Consider the following 25080-nt stretch of genomic DNA (forward strand, 5'->3'; position numbering starts at 1 on the left):
GCACATTGTAACATGTGATGGGGCACGTTGTAACATGACCATTTGACAGCCAAAAACGTTATGTGATTGAATTAACAAAATATACATGACAAACTAAAATATTTTGTCAATAAAAGACAATAATTATTTTTTTCATATAAAATAATAGCATTTTTTTAGAAATTCAAATTTAAATAATTTTGTAGTTTGACAATGAACACTCTGTAAAACAGCTATACAGCACTGGTAAAAACAATACAGGCAAACAGATGAAGAGACATATTCAGACATTCAGAAAAACACAGAGCTGAACAAAAACACCCCTCCCTCTACTTACAGCTCTCACAGAACACGAGATAAATAGACAAGACAGTACAAATGCTGAACATTTCTTGAAATAATATTTCAAGATATATTTCAATAGTTCAGGTTCTTCCTCTCAGTCTTTATTCAACTTTTTTCCATAGTTTATCAACAGAAATTCATAAAAGTTGATTATGCCAGTTGTATCGTAACTGTATAGAATAGTATAGTTCTAATAGCGGGGCACACTGTAACGCAGCGTTACAACGAACCCTATCTGCGCAGCTGGAATTTAAACCCGGTTAGTGTCTTCTGAGATAGTGAAGCATTAAAGAACTACCCAAACTGCTAAACAACAGATTGGAGATTAAAATAATATCAGATTTGTCTAATTTTAAATAAACACAAAAAGATATAGATGAAAAATTAGCTTAAGTAATAAATTTACTTTTGCTATTGTTAAATAAATGTTCAATGATATCTCCCAAAGATTTCTGAATTTTGGCGCAATTTTTTCTCTATATATTTTCGATATGGCAACTAGTAAATACGCTAAGTTTCTTCATGCTAGCGTGTGTGGAAGTATTTAAACCACGTGTGTTACAACTAAACCAGCGTTAGTTTGTGCCCCGCGCTCCCCTACTAACGTTATATGCATTAGTAAGTGTGGCGGTGCTTATGGGGTGTTGCTCTGGGACGGGTAAGTATGAGGCTGGGAGGGAAAAATCACAGTATAAATTTCAATCTAAAGTGTCCGGATAGAAATTTGTTGCCTATTCTCAATGGGAAAGTGCCCAAGCGACATTGCTCAAAAAGTTGCCCTGTGTATCATCACATTAACTGTATTTCTTTAAAAACAATGACAGTTCGCCCAAATTCGAAAGCTTATATGTCAGACAAATAGATTTGTTCAAATTTAAAAATAAAAAAGCTGCATAGCATTCTGAAAGCAAACAGAAGGGTTAAGTCCAGGAAACATCAGTTCAAGGCACGTCACTTCCTTTCACCAAACCACATTTATTCTTCCTTTTTTCACCAGGTCCTCAAGCTAATAATCAACCCAGTGTACTCAAATTAAAACAGCACTGATGACTTCATGAGTTGCTCACTCGATGCATTTCTGTATATATTTTAGTCAGGCTAACAGTTTATCTCTGAAATTCACAAGTCTAACACATCTTCTCCTGACATTGCTCGTCAACATGGGAAAACTGCATAGCTATGTACGTTCCCAAGGTAGTGTACATGCATATAGTTTGTATCTTTACGCGTCTCTAGTCAGGTACGCGTTTGTGTGTGACTTCACCGGACATCAGCCAATCACAGATGAGCGCACATTCGTCAGCCAATCACAGAGCCGCGCCGAGCGTGATCGCTGGGACGCTGCGAGCTGACTGAGCGCTGATGCTTAGAGCAGTGTAATATCCAACGAGGCGGGCGCCAACAGCACACCTGCTTTTTCAGTTATATTACTTTACCAAACCGGGAGATTTCTTAAGACTTACTATCATTCTCGTTTAACCGACATCCATGCGATTCTTCAGGCTTACCTTCAAGTGCTTTGTTGACTGCTTTTGAGACCCTCTTATTCCTCGTCTGCCTGCGACGCACGTCAATTATTATAATTTGGAGCTCAATCTTATCGACCTTCTGCTGAAGATCAATCTGTATAAACAATCAGACAGCAACCCCACGGAAAAGTACTGAACAACGCGAATTAAAAGTAAATAAATAAACAAAAACGTTAAGGACCGTTATTTGTAAATTCTCGAGCGCGCGGCGCTCCTGCTGGCCAGCGCGCGGCATGTCGCCAGAAGAGCATTTCTCCAGTAAGAATGACTTTTTGTTTGTTTGTGTACATACTTATTTGATAATGACAAGAATACATTTTAATTACATTTAATGGCTTTGTCTTTGACATGAAATGTAATCTATAAACTGATATCGATAGGAATCAGAATGGTGTTTGGTGTAATGTATCTTTCCATTAGACGGACTGTTCTTAAAACTCTCGATGTGTCTGAACAGGATCCGGATCTGGTCTCTTCATGTATTTACCTGTATCAAGTGTCTCTCTTTCACTTTCTTCCTTACACATGCTCTCTCTCACATACACAGTCCTTCAATCCGCTCCAATCTGGATTCAACTGCATCTCTGACATGCATAAACTGCCACTGATGTCATAGGAACACAGTAATCAATCAAACCCTCATGCTGTATGAGTGCATGTGCATTAAATTTATACATACACACATACATAGGTATATATACATATATATATATATATATATATATATATATACACACACATATATATAGCCTATATATATATATGACTTAATATCAGCTCAAATTCTGCTGTCATTAAAGCAAAAGAGGCAATACATTCCCAAATTCATGTTCATCTCTCTCTCAGATGATGGAGGGACGTGTGAGGATGAATCTCAGGAGGAAGCAGAAGTGGCCCGTCCTTTGGTGTCAGAGACTGAGGGGTCCAATACGGAGGTGTCTGAGCCCAGTGTTCGTGCGGGTTTGGTGGATACAGGCGAGCCCACCACAGAACTGGGCCATTCAGATCGACAAACATGGAGCAGACAAATGGACTTTATCATGTCCTGTGTTGGATTTGCTGTTGGCCTTGGAAACGTCTGGAGATTTCCTTACCTCTGTTATAAGAATGGAGGAGGTGAGATATATACACTCCCATATATAATCATATCTAACCGAATAGATACATAGGCCTATAGTTGGGTCTAAAAGACTTGAGACCAGATTTTCATTGCTATACTCCATTATTAAAGGGATAGTTCACCCCAAAATGAAAATTATCCCATGATTTACTCACCCTCAAGCCTTCCTAGGTGTATATGACTATCTTCTTTCAGACGAAACAATCGGAGATATATTCAAAAATATCCATAGTCCTTTGAAGTTTATAATGGATGTGAATGGGGGCCGCGTTTTGAAACCAAAAATAATCTACTTGCGCATTCTGCGCACGGTCGTCCGTCGGAAGCTGCGTATTTGAATTTATAAAGTTTTAAATATGGATATTTTTCTTACAAAAACGCATCGCTTCGCTTCAGAAGGCCTTTGTTAACCTACTGGAGTCGTATGGATTACTTTTTTTTATGGATGGATGCACTATTTTTGGCTTCAAAACGCGGCCCCCCGTTCACAACCATTATAAACCTTGGAGGACTAAGCATATTTTTTAATATATATCTGATTGTGTTCGTCTGAAAGAAGACAGTCATATACACCTAGGATGGCTTGAGGGTGAGTAAATCATGGGATAATTTTCATTTTTGGGTGAACTATCCCCTTAATAAACAGTCAGTGACCCTGAGTCAAAAAAATTTGTTACACACTCTTAACACTAATTGGCTAAAACATCTGAAATGTAATGAAGTATCTGCCGGTAGAGATAAGTTAGAAGGTCAAAGTGCTGAGAAAAGTAAACGTGGGCCCGACAGACAGGAAGAAAGAGGAAGGACAATGGCTGTCTAATGTTCATGGCCTGAGTTTATCAAAGGTTGAAGAAGTGACACTCTGTTCTTTGTTCTCCTCTCCCTCTCTTGTAACATTAACCATCTGCGCAGCTCTTCTGACGCATGAAGGTTGTGATGTACGCTGCTTAGAGTTATCAGCTTTTTTTGTTTCCCCTTCACTTTCTGTTTTCCGTGCTAGCTGAAGCATGTCAATAAGTCAGTGTCATTGTCATAAGATTCAGACGCCATCTCAAGAACAGTGTCAGTTGTGTCTATGGAGTTGATACTAAACCATTGGATTCTTTATCTGTCTGTAAACAACATGATTTGCAATGGACCTAATCTATCTTGCTCTCTCTCTTACATACACAAAGAGTACATTTTAAGAGTTTACCTAAAGGGATAGTACAGCCAAAAATGTACATTCTGTCATCATATACTATACATTTCATGTCATTCTAAACTGAACACAAAAAAAGGATATTTTGAAGAAGTGTTTTTTTGTCCTCAAAGTGAAAGTTAATGGGGTCCAATGTTGTTTGGAATAATAATATCTTCTTACACCATGTCTACACTGGACGCAACATGACAAAAGCAAATAGAATCCATTATAATGAGTGCTGCTATCTACACTTAATGCGGAGCGGCGACACGACAGATTCCCGACAGTAAACTGATGCTCTGTTCTATTTCTGATGTACTTCAAGTGCGTACTCTACTTACAAGAAGAACAAATGGATTTGCAAAGGGACGCTTTGCTGCATCCAGTATAGACAAACTCAAGTTGTTGCGGTGCAGCACAACGGTGTAGACAGACATGATGTTATGTGTTCGACAGATGAAAGAAAGTCATACAGGTTTGGAACAGAATGATATTGAGTAAATGATGACAGAATTTTCATTTTTGAGAGTGTTTTTAAGAACTAATCTACAGACCTACACATTACCCTTGTGAAAAAGAAGTGTGCTTAATTGTATTAATGTGCACTTGAAGTGTACTTCAAAACTTAATATATATATATATATATATAAACTGTACTGATAATATAACAATATCGTGTATATTCATTATCGTGATATATCGTATTACCGAATATTGGCACATGTACAGCCATCAGAACGACTTCTCCTTGCAGCAGATCTCCATTTTTTTGTGTTACGGAGGAATTCCTGCTCTTCACAAATTCTCAGCTGGTAAAAATACCATCATATGTACACACACATACAACAAGCACATTTAGCTCAGAACACAGCATTGCTTTGGATGTTCGGTAAACTCACAAAATAGACGCCATAAAAGCTGGGGTTTTTTGTATTGTATCTTTAAGTCTTAAAAATGACATTGTGAATGCAAAGCGAACCAGACCTAAATGTATAATTTTCTCTTTTGGTCCGGACCAAAAGAACCAAGAGAACTGAACTACAAGTGTGACCACACACTTAGGGTGCGTTCACACTAGCTCTTTTGGTGTGCACCCGGATTCGATTGACATCAGAGTGAAGTGCTGTGAAGTGTCCGAAAACATTACATTTAGTTCACACTTAAAGGTTTGGTTCACTCAAAAATGAAGATTCTGTCATGAATTACTCACCCTCATGTCGTACCACAGCTGTAAGACCTTCGTTCATCTTCAGAACACAAATTAAGATATTTTTGATGAAATCCAATAGGTTTCTGATCCCCAAGAGTAAGCAACGTAGTTACCACATTCAAGGTCTAGAAAAGTAGTAAAGACATCGTTAAAATAGTCCACGTGACTACAGTGGTTCAACCTTAAAGTAATGAAGCGACAAGAATACTTTATGTGTGCAAAAACAAAACAAAAATAATGACTTTATTCAACAATTTCTTCTCTTCCCTGTCAGTCTCCTACGCTGTTTACATTGTAAACACAGTGCAGCGCTTCCAGGTATTTTACGTCAGAACGCTGGCTCATTATTGGCCGGCTCCTGTGTTCGCATCACACGCATGCGTCGTGCTGATCACGTGAACAGCATCGGCCAATACTGAGCCGTTTGGACGTAGAACCCAGAAGTGCTACATTGTGTTTACTACATCAGCAGCGTAGGAGACTGACAGGGAAGAGAAGAAATTGTTGAATAAAGTCATTATTTTTGTAACATTAAGTTTGAACCACTGTAGTTACACAGACTATTTTAATAATGTCTTTAGTGCCTTTCTGGGCCTTGAAATGTGCAATGATGTTGCTGCCTATGTGTGGTTCAGAAACCCTCGGATTTCATCAAAAATATCTTAAATTGTGTTCCGAAGATGAACGAAGGTCTTATGGGTTTGGAACGACATGAGGGTGAGTAATTAATGACAGAAATTCAATTTTTGGGTGAACTAACTCTTCAAGTATATTCTTTTGAAGTGTATTATTTCTGTAATAAGAACTCTTTTTAAAAGTATGCTAAGGTGTACTTCTGTCGCAAGGGTAGTCATTCCCCTACTGTGTCATTTAGATTAAATGTGTTTCCTGTTTGCCTATTGAATATTTGGTCACTTCATGTGTGTTGCAGGTGTGTTTCTGATCCCCTACATTCTGATGGTGTTCTTTGGGGGTATTCCAGTGTTCTTCCTGGAGATCGCACTGGGTCAGTTCATGAAACAAGGTGGGGTCGCCACATGGAACATCGCGCCTCTTTTTAAAGGTGGAGTATTATTAACAGCCAGACGCATTTGTACACCCCCACCTTTACAACAGCCACTCGTTAAACAGATCCATACCTGGTCCTGCTAGCAGTTGTTTTTCATTTTTAATGGCAAAGCAGAATATTGATCTGTCTGGCTTTTAATATTGTCCAGCGTGAGACATAGCATGTATTGGAGCAGGGTGAAGAAGGGCAGTATCTTTCTTTCCTCTAGGGCTTGGCCTGGCATCAATGGTGATCGTGTTTTTCTGCAACACTTACTACATCATGGTTCTGGTATGGGGCCTGTACTTTCTGGCCCACTCCTTCACGTCCCCTCTGCCGTGGGCCACGTGTGGACATGAGTGGAACACGGTCAACTGTACCACCAACTTCAGCCGGGTGTGTTTCAATCAGTCACTGTCCCCTTCCCCTCTTAACGTCTCCTCCCTCAACCACAGTGCCAGCTGCCAGGAGCCCACGGGTTTGCGATCATCTGTTATGGAGTTCTGGGAGTAAGTGTCTTTGAAATGTTTTCAAATCTGATTAGGCCCTGGCACAGATTTGATGAGACATTTGTGATACAAGTATTGTGCCATCAGATGAGCTGTTAAAGCTCTTAAAGTGATAGTTCACCCAAAAATGAAATTTCTGTCATCATTTACTCGCCCTCAAGTTGTTCCAAACCTGTATGAATTTCTTTCTTCTGCTGAACGCAACAGAAGATATTTTGAAGAATATGGGTAACCAAACAGTTGATGGGCCCCATTGACTTCCATAGTATGGAAAAAAAAATACTATGGAAGTCAGTGGGGTCCTTCAACTGTTTGGTTACCCATATTCTTCAAAATATCTTCTTTTGTGCTCCACAGAAGAAAGAAATTCATATAGGTTTGGAACAACTTGAGGGCGAGTAAATGATGACGGCAAAATCTGCATTATAAAACAGATAGTTCTGATCCTGGATACTGATTGGTCAATACTGCATTCCAACTGTAGTAATAAAACAGACATGGTAAAAGTTATAATGCGAAACACCTGTTCACCTACTGTGTATATCACTGCACTTCATTTGCATAATAATAGAGATACTATTTTTTAAATATATGACATTTTTTAATACATTTTCAATAAAAACAAAATAATTATATTGTTTTTAATAATATTTTTTATAATGTATTAACCATTTGAAAATACAACAAGGCCTTGCTGTATTGTCAATATTGTTATTACATTTACAATATAGCATGGTCTCTCAAACCTTTTTGCTTAATTTTTGGAATAGTCAGGTTAAAGTAGTTTGACAGAATGTTTCTTTCTTGATCAGGCGTAAAGTACTACGTCTGTCTGGTGGTTTGGATGAAGTGGGTGACATCAGCGGTTACATGGTCTTGTGCCTCCTTGCTACATGGGTCATCGTCTACTTCTGCATCTGGAAGGGTGTTAAGTCAGCTGGAAAGGTACAAATTGGGGGCAGTTGTGGCCTATTGGCCTATTGGTTAGAGAGTAAGATTGGTAACCTGAAGGTTGTGGGTTCGAGTCTCAATAGCAGCAGGAAATGACTGAGGTGCCCTTGAGCAAGGCACCTAACCTTCAATCACTCCCCGGTGCCAAAACAAAATGGCTGCCCACTGCTCTGTGTGTGTGTGTCCACAGTTTGCAGTGTGTGTGTGTTCACTACTCACTACTCCTAATGTGCACTAAATGGACAGGTTAAATGCAAAGGACAAATTCCGAGTATGGGTTACCATACTTGACCGTCACATGTCACATTCACTTTTTCACATTCACAAATATATGTTTGTGAAAGATGATGGTTAGAAGCTTAAGAGTCTCCAGTTAAATCAAGGAAACAAAAAACACGAAACTCAAGAACAGGGAACTGAAAAGGAGTGCTAACATGTCTACTGAAAACTTGTATATATATGGGTCAGTTAGACTTTATTTTATATTTTTGAAAGAAATTAATACTTTTATTCAGCAAGGATGCATTAAATTGATCAAAAGTGACAGTATAGACATTTATAATGTTATAAAAGATTCTATTTCAAAGAAATGCTGTTCTTATGAACTTTCTATTCATCAAAGAATCCTGAAAAAATGTATCACGGTTTCCACAAACATATTAAGAAGCACAACTGATCTCAACATTGATAATAATATTAATGTTTCTTGAGCATCAAATCAGCATATTAGAATGATTTCTGAAGGATCATGTGACAAGACTGGAGTAATGATGCTGAAAATTCAGCTTTGATCACAGGAATAAATTACATTTTAAAATATATTCAGATAGAAAACAGTTATTTTAAATTGTAATAATATTTCAGAATATCACTGTTTTTATTGTATTTTTGATCAAATAAATGCAGCCTTGGTGAGCAGAAGAAACATTTAAAAAAATTAAAAGTTTTGAATGGTACTACTGTATGTATATATATATATATATATATATATATATACACATGTTTAATATAATAATATACAAATTGACATTTTACCATTGTTGTAACATTTGCCTTGTTGATTGTTTTGTACGCTGTAATGGCCGTTCTTATTGGAAGATTTTAGCTAATCTACAAGTACTCAAATCAATATTTCATGTATCTACTTGGTGTGTAATAAGTGGGATAATGTACAGTCAAATGGTCATTATCTGCTTCGAATCGAGGCCCTGATCTGCCTGCCAGGGTTTATTTTGCAGTAATGATTGGCTGACTGTACATTATCCCTTACATACACACACACACATCAGTGGAACAATTACAAATGTTTGTTGCGAACATCAGAAAATAGATCAAAGGCCAGAGCACTGTCCGTGACTAAGCTGATTATTAGCTCTCCCAGCGGATATGTGTGCGTGCAGTGTTTTTCTTCCTGTGCTTGACTGTCAGAGAAAAGCTTTCGTACTGTGATAATAAACATAAATCTCTGATGATTCAAAAATACCTTATTTCAGGAGGTACAGTGGTTTTACATTTAGGTTGAAAAATTAGAGTGCGGTACAGTAATGTGTCTGTATATGTGTGCAGGTTGTGTATTTTACAGCTGTGTTCCCATATCTGGTCCTGGTGGTCTTGTTTGTTCATGGCGTCTCACTGCCAGGAGCTGTTAATGGCATTGTTTACTACCTGAAACCAGACTGGAGCAAACTCTCCGAGGCACAGGTGAGAAGCTATCTGCACGTTATATCAAAACAGTATAGAGATGGGGTTTTTAAAGACTTGTTTTGGTCCATATAAATTGCGAATCAAAATCATTGTCTGTCAATCAGTGTTATTTTAATATCATTGAAATACTATTAATTGATGATAGATTTTGCATTAGTTTTTATTTTTATATTTTATATATTTCCGGTTTCTTTTTAATTCTAGTTAGAGTTTGAGCAATTTTGTTGTATGTTTTTGATATTTTTATTATTTTTTATTTCTACTTTTTATTTTAGTTATATTAGTACATCAAGTTAAACTAAATGAAAAAGAGAAATCTTTGGCAACTAGTTGAAATAAAACAAGTTTTTGTATATTTTATTGGTAACACTTTATAGTTTAGGGTCAAATTCTCACTATTAACTAGTTGCTTATTAGCATGCATATTACTAGGATATTGGCTGTTTATTAGTACTTTTAAAGCACATATTAATGCTTTTTTAGACATTTTTTTCCAGTTGGTTAGCAAAGATTCAGCTGTAAGCAAAGATTCACCCATGTACTGAATGTTTAAAGCAATAACTAAAGCCACGTGGCATGGTTATATAATTCTTCTTGTCATGACAATTATGATGGCAGGTATGGATTGACGCTGCCACACAGATCTTCTTTTCATATGCTATCGGTCTCGGGGCCCTGACAGCCCTTGGGAGCTACAACCGATTCAACAACAACTGCTACCAGTAAGCAAAATATCACACACACACACGTTTGTTTCACTATATTAGTAAGGACATTGCATAGACTTCCACTGATTTTATATCAGATTAATGATATTTTCTATGGCCTAACCCATCCTCTACCCCTAAACCTACTCATCACAAACATGTGCAAATCACTACATTTAAATAAAAACATTTTGGCTGATTTGTAAGCCTTTTTAACTAGTGAGGACCAGTAAAATATCCTTTGGACTAAACTACTCAATATAGCATGATTGTATAATACTATATCTCGAATGTGTGATCATTATACTGTATAAAAGTAAATTAATTTGGATTTCGATTGGTCAGCATATGTATTGATGGAAATGAACAGTGTAAATAAACAGCCTAATACAGTATGTTTATGTAAATATGATTTTTAACAAGATTATGCCATTTATTTGAATTCTGTTAATATATAATACAGTGTAATATTGTCCACTGAAGGCAAGATGATTTGAACCCATGTGCAGTTTTATTGAATATGATACAAAGTGAACAAAACAATGATTTGACTCAACTACATGAACAAAACATGATACTAGACCAGAGAACAATGAAACATGAGGGCTATATATACACAAAATAAAATGAAAATTTTGTCATTATTTACTCACCCTCATGTCGTTCCAAACCCGTAAGACTTTTGTTCATATTTGGAACACAAATGAAGATCTTTTTAATGAAATTTCTGTCCCTCCATTCTGTCCCTCCATTGATAGCTACATAATTACCACTTTGACGCTTTAAAAAGTTCATAAAGATATCGTAAAACTAATCCATATGAATTGAGTGGTTTAGTCCAAATTTTCTGAAGCGATAAGAATGCTTTACAGTATATGATGAACAGATTTAATTTAGGCTTTTATCGCACATATAAACACTGATCAGTGAACATAAACAGAAGCTCAATTGAACCTGATTGACACGTGAGAACTAACCTATTGCAGAAGCTCAAACGTGCTGCATAACACGAGAATGAACCTCAGTGGTTCTCGCACATCAAACATGCTTGAGCTTCAGTTGTGTGAGTGTGAAAACTGTGAAAACTGATGTGTGAGTTGATCAATGTTTATATGTGAATAAAAGCCTAAATTCAATCTGATCATCATATACTGTAAAGCATTTCTATCTCTTCAGAAAATTTTGACTAAGCCGCTCAATTCATATGGATTAGTTTTACGATCTCTTTATGAACTTTTTGAAGCATCAAGGTGGTAATTATGTAGCTGTCTATGGAGGGACAGAAATCTCTCAGATTTCATCAAAAAGATCTTCATTACATTGAGTAATTTTGTGTGTGTGTTTATATACAGTACTGTGCAAAAGTCTTAGGCCATGACCAGCTTTGTTGTTTTAGCAATGTTTTTAATGACCATCCATATTTATTTTTCAGTCTCTTTACTATGATACAAAAATATGGAAATATGTACACAAAATGTAAAATAAATAAATAAATAAAAATTGGAACAAAATTGTTTTAAGCAAAAATCAGTATTTTATGTGACCCCCTGGACTTCTTCCATTTTCTCAAAAATGAAACTCTGAGAAACTTCTCATCAGTTTTTGAAAGTTTTCTTGGCCTTCCAGTCCTTTTCCGTTCAGTTTAGGTTTAAGAGAGCCAGTTCCTGCTATTGCTCAAGTGTAAGGGGAGGTCACTGAATACTTGGCACTTTAGCCTATAAAAGCCGCTTTTTTTCTGCTTTTTTTCTGTTTTTTAATACTGCATACAAATTTACTGTATTTTCTGGTTATATTATAATAAACAGACTGAGAAATAATTATATATGGTCATTATACCACTGCTAAAACAACATCTAATGGTGGCCTAAGACTTTTGCACAGTACTGTATATATCTTTGGTACCTACTGTGTAGTATTGTGTTGTACAGAGGATAGTTTATTGTTCTTTTATCGGTATATAAACACAGCAATGAAACAAAGACCTCCCTGCCAGAAAAAAAAATGTTTGAGTGTTTTCTTTTTATGGCTTCATAATCCCACAGCATCCCTGTGGGACAGTAGTGCGTGTATGTTTGCATGCATGTGATCAGATCAGAGATCAGAGGTTGCATGAGTTCAGAATCCAGCCAGTTTAACCCTGTGCATTGCATGTTCTTCTACATACTAATCCCATGGTGATTTCTCTCTCTCTCACTGTAGGGATGCATTCATTCTGGCTCTTATAAACAGCGGCACAAGCTTCTTTGCAGGGTTTGTTGTATTCTCAGTTCTGGGATTCATGGCGGCCGAACAAGGCGTTGACATCAGTAATGTGGCAGAAAGTGGTGAGATGTGCTCTGGTCCTCATCACACTCTCTGGTTCATTGTCTTAGATTACATGAACCATACTATTACAATAGGCTTTTGGACTTGGTACCATAGTAGTGCCATTGTAACCTTCAAAACACTTTGGAGTACCATGCAGATAATATGATACATCAACATGTGGATCTTCTTTTCCCTCAGGTCCTGGTTTAGCATTTATTGCCTATCCAAAAGCAGTGTCGCTCATGCCTTTATCGCCGCTGTGGGCGGTGCTGTTCTTTCTCATGCTTCTGGTGTTGGGATTGGACAGTCAGGTGAGGTCCCACCCACTCATTTATGACACAGCAACTTGTACAGCAATTCGTCAACCTCCAGCCATTTAATCTCTGTCAGTGTGACACATGTACTTTACGTACATGTGTCACAACCATTAAAGAATAGCACAGGAATGCAAGAACACATCCTGTGTGATGTTCACACAGGATGTGTTCTTGTACAATTAATGTTCACACAAAGCCATAGATTAGCCTTAGAGCTCTTAGATTAGCAACAATGTTTGACAAGGTTAGACATATTCAGCTGTCCTTGTTGCCAACACATTTCTTGGTTATATCATCAGCTTCAGATCATTTTTTTTTCTCTTTCTCTCTCAGTTTGTTGGTGTTGAAGGCTTTATTACTGGAATAATGGACATGCTGCCCCCAAAGTCATTCATTGGCTCTCTGCGGCGTGAAATTGTTGTCGCAATATGCTGCTTTACCTGTTTTACTATTGATCTTTCCATGGTAACAGAGGTACGTCTGAGGCCCTTATTGAAGTACATGATACATCAGTAGAGTTCATATCACCACATTATGCTTCCTGGATGTATTTTTGTTAACATTCTCTCTCTGTACAGGGAGGGATGTATGTGTTTCAGCTGTTTGACTATTACTCGGCAAGTGGGATTACTCTGCTTTGGCAAGCCTTCTGGGAGTGTGTGGTGGTGGCCTGGGTGTATGGTAAAAATCTGTAGTCATGCCCACACAGCAACTGTGGTTTTCCTAAGTACGACGTGTTCCTGGATCAACATATTTTGTTGGTCCTGCAACAGCATTCCTAACAAATATAATCCTAACAAATTCAACCCTACTGAAAAGACCAGTTGGAATTTCCATGTTGCTTCAGACTGGTTTATGATGGTCCAGCTTTTGGAACAATGTGTTCACCAGCAAAACATAGCTGATGATGCTGGCTGACCAATTAAGACTTGCTTGGCTAAACTAGCCAGGACGCCCCAAACCTGAACCTTAAATCTGAGTGGTTTATAGCAGGTTTGTGAGTTGATGAAAGGCAAATAACTAAATCAAAACGGGCCACACAATTAATCGAAATAAAACTGAAATAGCGATATATCTTAGCAAATCGCAAGGGGCTCTGTTCACAATAAATGCTGCTTCTCACGAGCTCCATCTCTTTAAGCGCTGTGAGTTTAATGTATATTTGGGAACACAGTGTGCACTTGATTCGCTTTATTTACATTTACCCTCAAATTCACATAAATTCTAACATTTTTGTGAGCAGAAGTTTACAGCATTTCACCAGTAGTCCACCAAAATAAAAGCTTGAGGATTTGAAGGTGAAAAATGTAAGACATAAATATTTGTTTTGTAACTTGTAGTGCTAGTTGGTTCTTGTAAAGAGTGAACCAGGACAGCCTTAAAAGTAACTAATTCCATTAGCAGCGCAGTCTTTTTTTCGTCTACATGTTTCAGCAGTATAGCAGCATGAGACATTTTTATATGCAATGAAATGTCATTTTGCAGTTCAAATCGAAAATTGCAGTAAATGACAAAATAAACACAATATAATTTTTTTCACAATATAATTTTATTATCTCTCTCTCTTTTATATATATATATATATATATAATTTAAAAAAAAACTTTTACATTAAAAACAAAAACAATCAAACAAAATTAAATACTTACAAAACTTAGTAAAATATTTTAGTGGTTTACTTGCATGGCAATGTGACCATTAACCGACATCGGAGAACTGTGAACCAGTGTTATTTTAGTATCATTTTTTGTAGTATTTTGAACTCATTTTTATTTTTGTATTTTCTGTTTTTATTTTAATTTTACTTTATTTTAGTGTTTTTGTCATTTTAATTTAGTTAACTTTTAATGTGCATAAAGTTAAAGTAAATGAAAATGAGAAATGTTGCTTTGACAACTAGCTGAAATGAAATAAGTTTTTTGTAATATTTTATTTATTTTATTTCAGTTATTGTTTTTGTTTTATTTCAAGCAACAATTTTTTTTTTTTTTTTATGGTTTTAGTTCTATAATAACCATGCAAATGTGGATAAATTATTGAAATATTAAGGGGTTAGTTCACCCAAAAATGAAAATTCTGTCATTAAGTACTCACCCTCATATCGTTCCAAACCTGTAAGACCTTCGTTCATCTTCAGAACACAAATTAAGATATTTTTGATGAAATCAGAGAGCTTTCTGAACCACACATAGGCAGCAATGTCATTGCACCTTTCAAGGCTCAGAAAGGTACTAAAGACATCGTTAAAATAGTCCATGTGACTACAGTGGTTCAACCTTAATGTTATGAAGCGACAAGAATATTTTTTGTGTGCAAAAACAAAATGAAAATAATGACTTTATTCAACAGTTTCTTCTCTTCCCTGTCAGTCTGTTATGCTGTTGATGTAGTGAACAGAGTGCAACGCTTCCGGTTATACGTCAGAATGTCGACGATGTAGTAAAGACAATGTCTTTAGTACCTTTCTGGGCCTTGAAATGTGCAATGACATTGCTGCCTATGTGTAGTTCAGAAAGTTCGTATTTCATCAAAAATATCTCAATTTGTGTTCTGAAGATGAACGAAGGTCTTACGGGTTTGAAACAACATAAGGGTGAGTAATTAATGACAGAAGTTTCATTTTTGGGTGAACTAATACTTTAACTCAAAATCTCGGGTACTTTAAGTAAAAATTTTACATCTAAGGGCTTCAGCTGACAAAAAAGTTTTGGGAACGCCTGGTTCATAGAAGATTTTATCCCATGCCAACAGGGACATTGATTCAGGAACATGTCGTACTTGGGAAAATCATGGTGAGAATGCAGATGCACATATAAAGTCCTTGTGTTAACCCAGCAACACCTCACTCTCGTTCTCTGACTCTTCCTAAAGGTGCTGATCGCTTCATGGATGACGTGGCCTGTATGATCGGCTATCGTCCTCTGCCATATATGAAGTGGTGCTGGTCTTACGTCACGCCGGTAGTGTGTATGGTGGGTTTTACGTGCAATAATGCATCAACGCTGGGTTTCACATTCTTGAGAGGGTATTAAAGGGGTTTGTGTCTGTGTTTCGCAGGGTGTTTTCTTTTTTCATGTGGTCAACTACAAGCGATTAGTGTATAATGCCGTGTATGTGTACCCGTGGTGGGGTGAGGTGCTGGGTTGGTTTCTAGCGCTCTCATCCATGCTTTGCATTCCCCTCACCGTCCTCTACAAACTGCTGCACTGCAAAGGCTCTCTCATGGAGGTAGGACTGTTATATTTGTGTGTGTGTGTGTGTGTGTGTGTTGCTACTTTGCTTGCCATGCAAAAAAGCTACTCTGTAGCATGTCATGGAAAAAACTACTCATGATTTGAAGTAGTTCAGCTTTAAAAAATACTTAGTGGTGTTGGAAAGCTACTTTGAAACAGAAGCTTTCCAACCTAAAATCTAATTAACTCTCTTAACACCATTGATGGAATTTTCCAGCAATCCATGTTTTCATTGTTATATGGTAGGGGGCGCTATTACGCATCTTCTGAAAGAGTACAGAATCTCCAGATCAAAACACAGGCGAAGAAGAAGCAGAAACAAGCTATTGATTACACACATGTAAGCTAACATGATCATCAAACTTTTAACAGCATAGAAATAAAAACTGCCAAACGTTACTGAATGAAATGTCAAACCCAGGAAGAGGTACAAGACTGTAAAGCTTTGGGGGTGATGATGGACTCAGTCTACTCCATCTGTGTTTTGATCATCGTTCTGAATCCGATCCGGACATAGTGTTTGACAAAAACGTGATTTTCTAAGCTTTTGGTTCAAAATGTTGCTTTTTTAATGAAACTTACCCACATTCAAAAAGAATGCATGAAGCTAGATTAAAATGGCTAGAGGCTGTGTTATTTCTTTCGATATGTTATGTATGTTCAGATATTCATACAACAAAATATTCTGGGGGCCATGAAAGTTTTGTGAAAATGATTAAAAATGCTGGTGCTGGCTGTTAGAAAAAAAAAAAAAAAAAAAAAAACTGACAGAGAAAGAGTTAAAATAGTTCAACAACAATCAAGCTGCTTTTTTGAAGTTGGCTAGAAAAAGATAGTTACATTACAGCCTACAAACAAAAGGTAGCGAATTCAATTCAATTCAATTCACATTTATTTGTATAGCGCTTTTCACAATACATATCGTTTCAAAGCAGCTTTACAGAGAATGCATGTCAACATTACAATTTAAAGAATGCAGTTAGCTAATAATGTAATAATTTAGGCAATTAATTTACAATCACTGTTAGCAATTTAATTGAAGGTAGAAGCATTGAGCTCCTGGAAAAATGAATTACATATTAACAATAATTAGGATATATAGAAATTTGGGAATGTGCGTGTTGATCCAGATGTTGCGTCTTCTGAAGTCCTCGCAGGAGTTGGCGCCGTCTCTTCAAAAGTGTTGGTCATCTGAGGTCTTCTTAAGAGGCTGGATCCAAACTGAAGCTGATGTACTCTCTAGTCACGGTAAAACGGAAAAGCAAATGGAGAATAATTAGCATAGCTGCGGTTCATAACAAAGATAGTCATGTGCAATTGATCTGATATGAGATGCATTATGTGAATGCTTGGCTAAAGAGATGCGTCTTTAATCTAGATTTAAACTGGGTGAGCGAATCTGAGTCCCGAACATTATCAGGAAGGCTATTCCAGAGTTTAGGAGCCAAATGTGAAAACACTCTCCCTCCTTTAGAGGACTTAGCTATCCTAGGTACAACCAGAAGTCCAGAGTTTTGTGATCTTAAAGAGCGTGAAGGATTGTAGGGCGATAGAAGATCGGTTAAGTACACAGGAGCTAAACCATTTAGAGCCTTGTAGGTCATTAGCAGTACTTTATAATCGATACAGAACTTAATAGGTAACCAGTGAAGAGATGATAAAATTGGTGTTATATGATCATATTTTCTTGACCTGGTAAGAACTCTAGCAGCTGCATTTTGTACTAATTGTACCTTGTTTATTGAGGAAGCAGGACAACCAGCTAGTAATACATTACAGTAATCTAGTCTAGACGTCATGAAAGCATGAACTAACTTTTCTGCATCAGAAACAGATAACATATTCCGTATCTTAGCAATGTTTCTGAGGTGGAAGAAGGCTGTTTTTGTAACATATGAAATATGATTTTCGAAGGACAAGTTGCTGTCTAATATAACACCCAGGTCTTTAACTGTCGAGGATGGAGTAACAGTACATCCTTCTAAATGCAGATTGTAGTCTGAGAGATTCTGTGTACAGGTTTTTGGCCCAATAAGTAATACTTCAGTCTTATCTAAATTTAATAGAAGAAAATTACTAGTCATCCAATGTTTTACTTCTTTAACACACTCTGTCAGATTGGATAATTTAGAGATTTCATCTGGTTGTGTTGAAATATATATCTGAGTATCATTGGCATAGCAGTGGAAACTAATTCCATGTCTTCTTATAATATTACCAAGTGGCAGCATGTATATTGAAAATAGCAGAGGGCCTAACACAGATCCTTGTGGTACTCCATAATTTACAAACCTGATTCCAAAAAAGTTGGGACACTGTACAAATTGTCAATAAAAAAGGAATGCAATGATGTGGAAGTTACAAATTTCAATATTTTATTCAGAATACAACATAGATGACATATCAAATGTTTAAACTGAGAAAATGTATCATTTTAAGGGAAAATAAGTTGATTTTAAATTTCATGGCATCAACACATCTCAAAAAAGTTGGGACAAGGCCATGTTTACCACTGTGTGGCATCCCCTCTTCTTTTTATAACAGTCTGCAAACGTCTGGGGACTGAGGAGACAAGTTGCTCAAGTTTAGGAATAGGAATGTTGTTCCATTCTTGTCTGATACAGGCTTCTAGTTGCTCAACTGTCTTAGGTCTTCTTTGTCGCATCTTTCTCTTTATGATGCGCCAAATGTTTTCTATGGGTGAAAGATCTGGACTGCAGGCTGGCCATTTCAGTACCCGGATCCTTCTTCTATGCAGCCATGATGTTGTAATTGATGCAGTATGTGGTCTGGCATTGTCATGTTGGAAAATGCAAGGTCTTCCCTGAAAGAGACGATGTCTGGATGGGAGCATATGTTGTTCTAGAACTTGGATATACCTTTCAGCATTGATGGTGCCTTTCCAGATGTGTAAGCTACCCATGCCACACGCACTCATGCAACCCCATACCATCAGAGATGCAGGCTTCTGAACTGAGCGCTGATAACAACTTGGGTTGTCCTTGTCCTCTTTAGTCCGGATGACATGGCGTCCCAGGTTTCCAAAAAGAACTTCAAATTTTGATTCGTCTGACCACAGAACAGTTTTCCACTTTGCCACAGTCCATTTTAAATGAGCCTTGGCCCAGAGAAAACACCTGCGCCTCTGGATCATGTTTAGATATGGCTTCTTTTTTGACCTATAGAGTTTTAGCCGGCAACGGCTAATGGCACGGTGGATTGTGTTCACCGACAATGTTTTCTGGAAGTATTCCTGAGCCCATGTTGTGATTTCCATTACAGTAGCATTCCTGTATGTGATGCAGTGCCGTCTAAGGGCCCGAAGATCACGGGCATCCAGTATGGTTTTCCGGCTTTGACCCTTACGCACAGAGATTGTTCCAGATTCTCTGAATCTTTGGATGATATTATGCACTGTAGATGATGATAACTTCAAACTCTTTGCAATTTTTCTCTGAGAAACTCTTTTCTGATATTGCTCCACTATTTTTCGCCGCAGCATTGGGGGAATTGGTGATCCTCTGCCCATCTTGACTTCTGAGAGACACTGCCACTCTGAGAGGCTCTTTTTATACCCAATCATGTTGCCAATTGACCTAATAAGTTGCAAATTGGTCCTCCAGCTGTTCCTTATATGTACATTTAACTTTTCCGGCCTCTTATTGCTACCTGTCCCAACTTTTTTGGAATGTGTAGCTCTCATGAAATCCAAAATGAGCCAATATTTGGCATGACATTTCAAAATGTCTCACTTTCAACATTTGATATGTTATCTATATTCTATTGTGAATAAAATATAAGTTTATGAGATTTGTAAATTATTGCATTCCTTTTTTATTCACAATTTGTACAGTGTCCCAACTTTTTTGGAATCGGGTTTGTACTATTGTTATCTTAGATTTTTCCCGTTTAAATAAGTCTTTAATTCTCTATTGTGACGTATAACTGAGTGAAACGACTTCTCGAACAACGTATGGCGGGACTTGATTTTGTCCATGAGGAATTGATTGGATGGTTGTAGTTTGCTATTGGTGGATCTCATGTGAGTGACAGGTTGCCACGCCCTCATACCAGTAAACACGTCATCAGAGAAGAGATGTCGCTGCAAGAGGAAGAGAAAGTTACTTAAAAATTATGAGGCACGTGAATAAAAATCATTTCACAGATCATTTATAATTAACTATTATTGCAATATAATATATCTCATAAAGTAAAAAATTTTAACTCTTAAAGGTGGAGTCACATAAGCACGTTTTTTTTGGGAAATTGTCTGTTGTCAATATAGTTGTAGCGATGTATGAAGCACAGCTCACACAGAAGTCACTTTCAAACAAAGCAGTTTTCTGTTGGTCAACATGACGAATTTACACGATCAACTTGAACTCGTTGCGAAGTCTGTGTGGGGAAATCTTTTGCCCTCATGCAAAATTCCCACTCACATGGATTCTTATTGAAATGACTGGATTTCGCTCATACAACATAAATGTGACCACTGCTTATTAAAAACATTTTCACAAAATACATCTAACACAACTAAAACACTCAAAAACCTAGTAATAAACAGCACTTTTTACTTTTTGGTGAGTAAAATGACATAAGGAAGATTACCAAGTCACAAATGAATATCCGAATCTGGGTTTTTAAATATTTTGATTGCGAAAAAATTGGGATTAAGATCAAAAATGTGTCTTTTAATTGTTTTCCACCAGTTCATTAAAATGGACCATCTAAATTAGGCCATGCCAAACAGTGTTATTTTAGTATCATTTAGTATTATTGACTATTACTATTATAGGTTTTAAAGTTTTAGTAATTTTGGGTCATAAACAGGGTCTTAAAAATTCCATCATAATCTATTATTTTACATCATTTTAATTTTCATATTTTAATGATAAGACATTTAATAGCTTTTGTTTTCGTTCACATTTTCATTTTTAATCATGAACTTGCAGGACAAGCATATACACTATATTATGCATTTATTTATGAAGAGAACAGATAAACAGAGACTGCGTCATATTGTATTACATTTTTTTAAACACAGATAGTATATTAAAAGCACATTTTAGTTAATATTTTATGGTGTCTCAAAATAGCACAGTTGAGTACACTTAGATGTTCTTAAAGGGTCATGAAACCCCAGAACACATTTTTTGAGCTGTGAACAGATATGTATAGGCTGCACATCTTTGAAAACACTTAAGGTACTCATTAATTTTATTCATAAGTTGAAATTAGTTATTTTGGCATTTTTCAGAGCGATTTCTGTCTTCCAGTTTGAAAAGTCGGAGCAACGTCACAAAATCTGACGTCATCATGTACTACCGGCAAGATCCGGAGTGCTGATTGGCTCCAGTATGGGCTGGTCAAACATGCTGACGTCAACAGTAGACTCAGCACAGTAGCACATGAGTGTTGTTTATATTTTGCCCGCGATGAGGTCAGAACTGCAGTTTGAATACGAACACATAAAAAATAAGATTGTTATGATATACACGAGGAGCGCGCATATGATCAGTTTCAGCGCGGAGCTCCGCGATGAGTATAACAACACTCACCACGTGTATCATAGATCATATACAGAATAAAGTATGTGTGTTTAAAGTTTTTATAGACATATTTCACACACTCTCCTGCACCAAACATGAACCAGAACGGTGTATGCACACATATTTCATCATGTATTTTTCAAATGAAATATATGTGCAAACTGGACGATTCAGTGGTGTGTCTGAACGTGATGACACGATTATTCTGATACACAAAAGACTGATTTAGATCGAAAATTCAAAGAAGAATGGACAAAAAAGTAACTATGTCTTTATTCTTTCTGTGTTAAACTATGCGTCGTTTATCATGAGACTGTAGTGCTCGTAATGAAAGTATTGTTAGCCCTTTTAAATATTTTTGCACATTTCTCCCTTGTGCTTGAGAGTTTGTTTTTTTTTTCTCCATGCTCATATATTAATATTCATCATTCTGTATAATGAGTGTGTTGTAAGTCTTTGTTTCATTGGTTGTTCTCTCCCCTCTTCCACCCCCTCTACACTCCTACTTTTCCAGAGCTTTACACGCCCATTTTCACAGAGTTTTCCAGCTCGGAGGTGTGAACGACCAGGCTAAAACGGGGGGGTTTCATGACCCTTTAAGATTATCTTAATTTTATCTTATCTTACTTAAGTACTAAAGAAGAATTTTTAGTATATTAAGTACAAAATTAGTGCACGAAAATAGAGCACTTTAAGTACATTATAGAAATGTACTTTTTTTTCACCTGAGGAAGTAAAATATCTAGCTTCCGGCAGACCGCCTTCCGTATTCAAGTTGCGAAAAAAAAAGTTAAAGCTTTTTCCGTAAGTTGAATAGGGAAGGCGTAGGACATAGTGTAAGCTTTTTGAACTGCGAAAGATTTACACTTTCTTCGTAAGTTGAATACAGAAGGTGGTCTGGCGGAAGCTAGATATTTTACTTCAGATAGCCAATCAGATAAAGCCACATTGTGCTGACCAGTCATAGCACGCTCTCGCTACAACCAATCACGATTTGCTTTACACTCGGGGTGGGAACAGATTCATTTTGCACCCCTGAAGAGAACTGTATTCTATCGGTGATTCGTTCAAATTGAGCTGAAGTGCTGTGGTTAAAACATTAATCAGCTACTTATTGACGCTTTCTGTTCTATCTTGAATAATGTGACACTTTCATAACGCATCTGTATCCAGTATAGCGGTGTTCCCTTAACAGAGATGTAAAGCGCTGTTTCTTCAAAGGCACTTAATATATAATACTGTGGCTTGGCTTGATACACAGTCTAATGGTCTAACGGAATCCAAATTTTAAACATATTTTACTGTACCAATTTTTATGGTCCTTATACTTCCTATCTGAGCCAATGAGGATGAATGATCCAAGATATTTCAAAGCGAGACTGCCCTAATTGTAAAGCAAAACATGGTTGATTATAGTGAGGACGTGCTACGATTGGTCAGCACAATGTGGCCGTTATCTGATTGGCTTGAGTAGATGGTGGGTGGAGTCCAGCTATTTGTGGATTTGTCTGCACTTCTTGATGCTAGAAATGTTTCAAAAATCCACAAATGTGTACACAAACTCACTAAAAGTTGTATGAATCTCTGGCCTGTTATTGGATATTGTAATATACAGTATGTGTGATTCTCTGTTTCCCTCTGTTCAGCGTTGGCAGCATTTGACCACACCTATCTGGGGGCGACATCATCTTGAGTTCCTCCCACATGAGAATGAAGCCAGACTTCTACCAAAGGCAGAAGAGAATAAAAACACTCTGTTATATGAAAGTGTCATTTAATATCCTCGCCAGCACTAGCAAATAATCAGATACAAACAACACTGCCCTGCACCTACATTGCAGAACCACATATACACAGAGGCAGCAGTGTTCACTCTGAGCAAACAAATCATTGTCAAATCAAGACAAATCCATACTACACATCCATATGCCATTAACACAGTTATCCACTAAAGCACTAAACCCACAGCAGAGCCTGTGCATATCAACTGTCATGCAGTAATAATGCGGATTTTGTCCAAGCGGTCTTCTGTCAATGTAATTATATTTCAAACGAAGGCCTCAGGCGCACAAGATAATCACGCGTGCTTGTGTTTGACAGTCAGTTATCTGCCTTGTGTGCTGATGTTGTTCAGTATTATTATTATGTGTTTGTGTTTGTGTTTGTGTTGGTGTTTGTTACATTGCACTGGGATGTTACAGCAGTGTTGTGGAGCAGAGTGGGATAATTAATAAAAACAATTTTCAATTTGATATTGTGTACATTTATTTGGTTTGATAAAAATCATTATGCAAATCATTCAAATAATTTTAAAAGTAATAATTAAGCATGTGTGTCAAATATACATTTTTAATATTTAAAATATATGAAAGCATGAAGACATTTTGTAATATATTTACATTACAGTTCAAAAGTTGGGGGTCAGTAAGATTTTTGAATATTTTTTGAAAAAAGTCTTTTCTCACTAAGGCTGAATTTTGATCAAAATACAGCAAAAACAGTAATATTGTGAATTATTATTACGATTTAAAATAACTGTTTTCTATTTTCATATATTTTAAAATGTAATTTATTTCTGTGATGGTAAAGCTGAATTTTCAGCATCATTACTCCAGTCTTCAGTGTCACATGATCCTTTAGAAATCATTCTAATAAGATGATTTGATGCTCAAGAAACATTTATTATTGTTATCAATGTTGAAAACAGGTGTGCTGCTTCATATTTTTGTGGAAACCGTGATACTTTTTTTTTTTTTTTTCAGGATTCTTTGATGAATAGAAAGTTCAAAATGAGCAGAATTTGTTTGAAATAGAAATTATTTGTAACCATATAAATGTCACTTTTGGTCATTTTAATTTGTCCTTGCTGGATAAACGTATTCATTTATTTAAAAAGAAAACTTAATGACCCTAAATTTTTAACCGGTAGTTTGGTGTAAAGTCTACTTATGTCACAGTGTAATATGTGATTTTAACCCTCTGGTCTTCGTTTAGGAGTCACATTTGGCTCCTTCACGGTCAAAAATGACCGAAGCCTTAAAATGTAATTTTTTTTTTTTTTTTTGCCCCCAGGAAAACCAATGAAATATATCTTTGTTCAATAATATTTTTTTGGTTATTATTTAGAATTTAGAATTATGCAATATTTATACAATTTTTATTAGCTATTTTTTCCCCATTGAAAATAATACACTTTTTTTTTCTAGTATTTTTTAAATTATTATTTTTCAATTAAAGCAGTATTTCACATTAAAATAGAGACAAGGCATTTAAAATCCTTTTTTTTTTAAGTTAGATTAGTGACATCTGGTGGGAGTAAAAAAAGAAAAAACTTTTGTAATGCCATGGTGTAACCACTAGATGCCTGTATAGTTCTATATAAAGTGACT

General features: G+C 36.5%; 2 protein-coding genes across 4 annotated transcripts in view; both read left to right on the forward strand.

The window, feature by feature from the left end:
- Positions 1-25080, forward strand: part of si:ch211-117c9.2 (solute carrier family 26 member 6) — a 211994-nt gene that overhangs the window by 162306 nt on the left and 24608 nt on the right.
- Positions 1677-23943, forward strand: si:ch211-117c9.5 (sodium- and chloride-dependent creatine transporter 1). 3 transcript variants are annotated; one of them, XM_051879413.1, is made up of 15 exons: positions 1677-2111; positions 2401-2499; positions 2700-2969; positions 6298-6429; positions 6644-6923; positions 7736-7868; positions 9441-9575; positions 10197-10300; positions 12485-12609; positions 12791-12903; positions 13243-13383; positions 13488-13590; positions 15781-15881; positions 15967-16137; positions 23338-23943. In XM_051879413.1, exons 3-15 carry the CDS (start codon positions 2882-2884, stop codon positions 23467-23469), a joined length of 1758 nt encoding a protein of 585 aa, XP_051735373.1. In that variant the 5' UTR covers positions 1677-2111; positions 2401-2499; positions 2700-2881; the 3' UTR covers positions 23470-23943. The 3 variants fall into 3 exon arrangements, with proteins under 3 accessions (XP_051735373.1, XP_051735374.1, XP_051735372.1); XM_051879414.1 differs by having other exon boundaries at positions 2401-2476; XM_051879412.1 differs by lacking the exon at positions 2401-2499.

This window comes from Ctenopharyngodon idella, chromosome 22 (assembly GCF_019924925.1).
Source record: "Ctenopharyngodon idella isolate HZGC_01 chromosome 22, HZGC01, whole genome shotgun sequence".
In the NCBI taxonomy this organism is placed as follows: domain Eukaryota; kingdom Metazoa; phylum Chordata; class Actinopteri; order Cypriniformes; family Xenocyprididae; genus Ctenopharyngodon; species Ctenopharyngodon idella.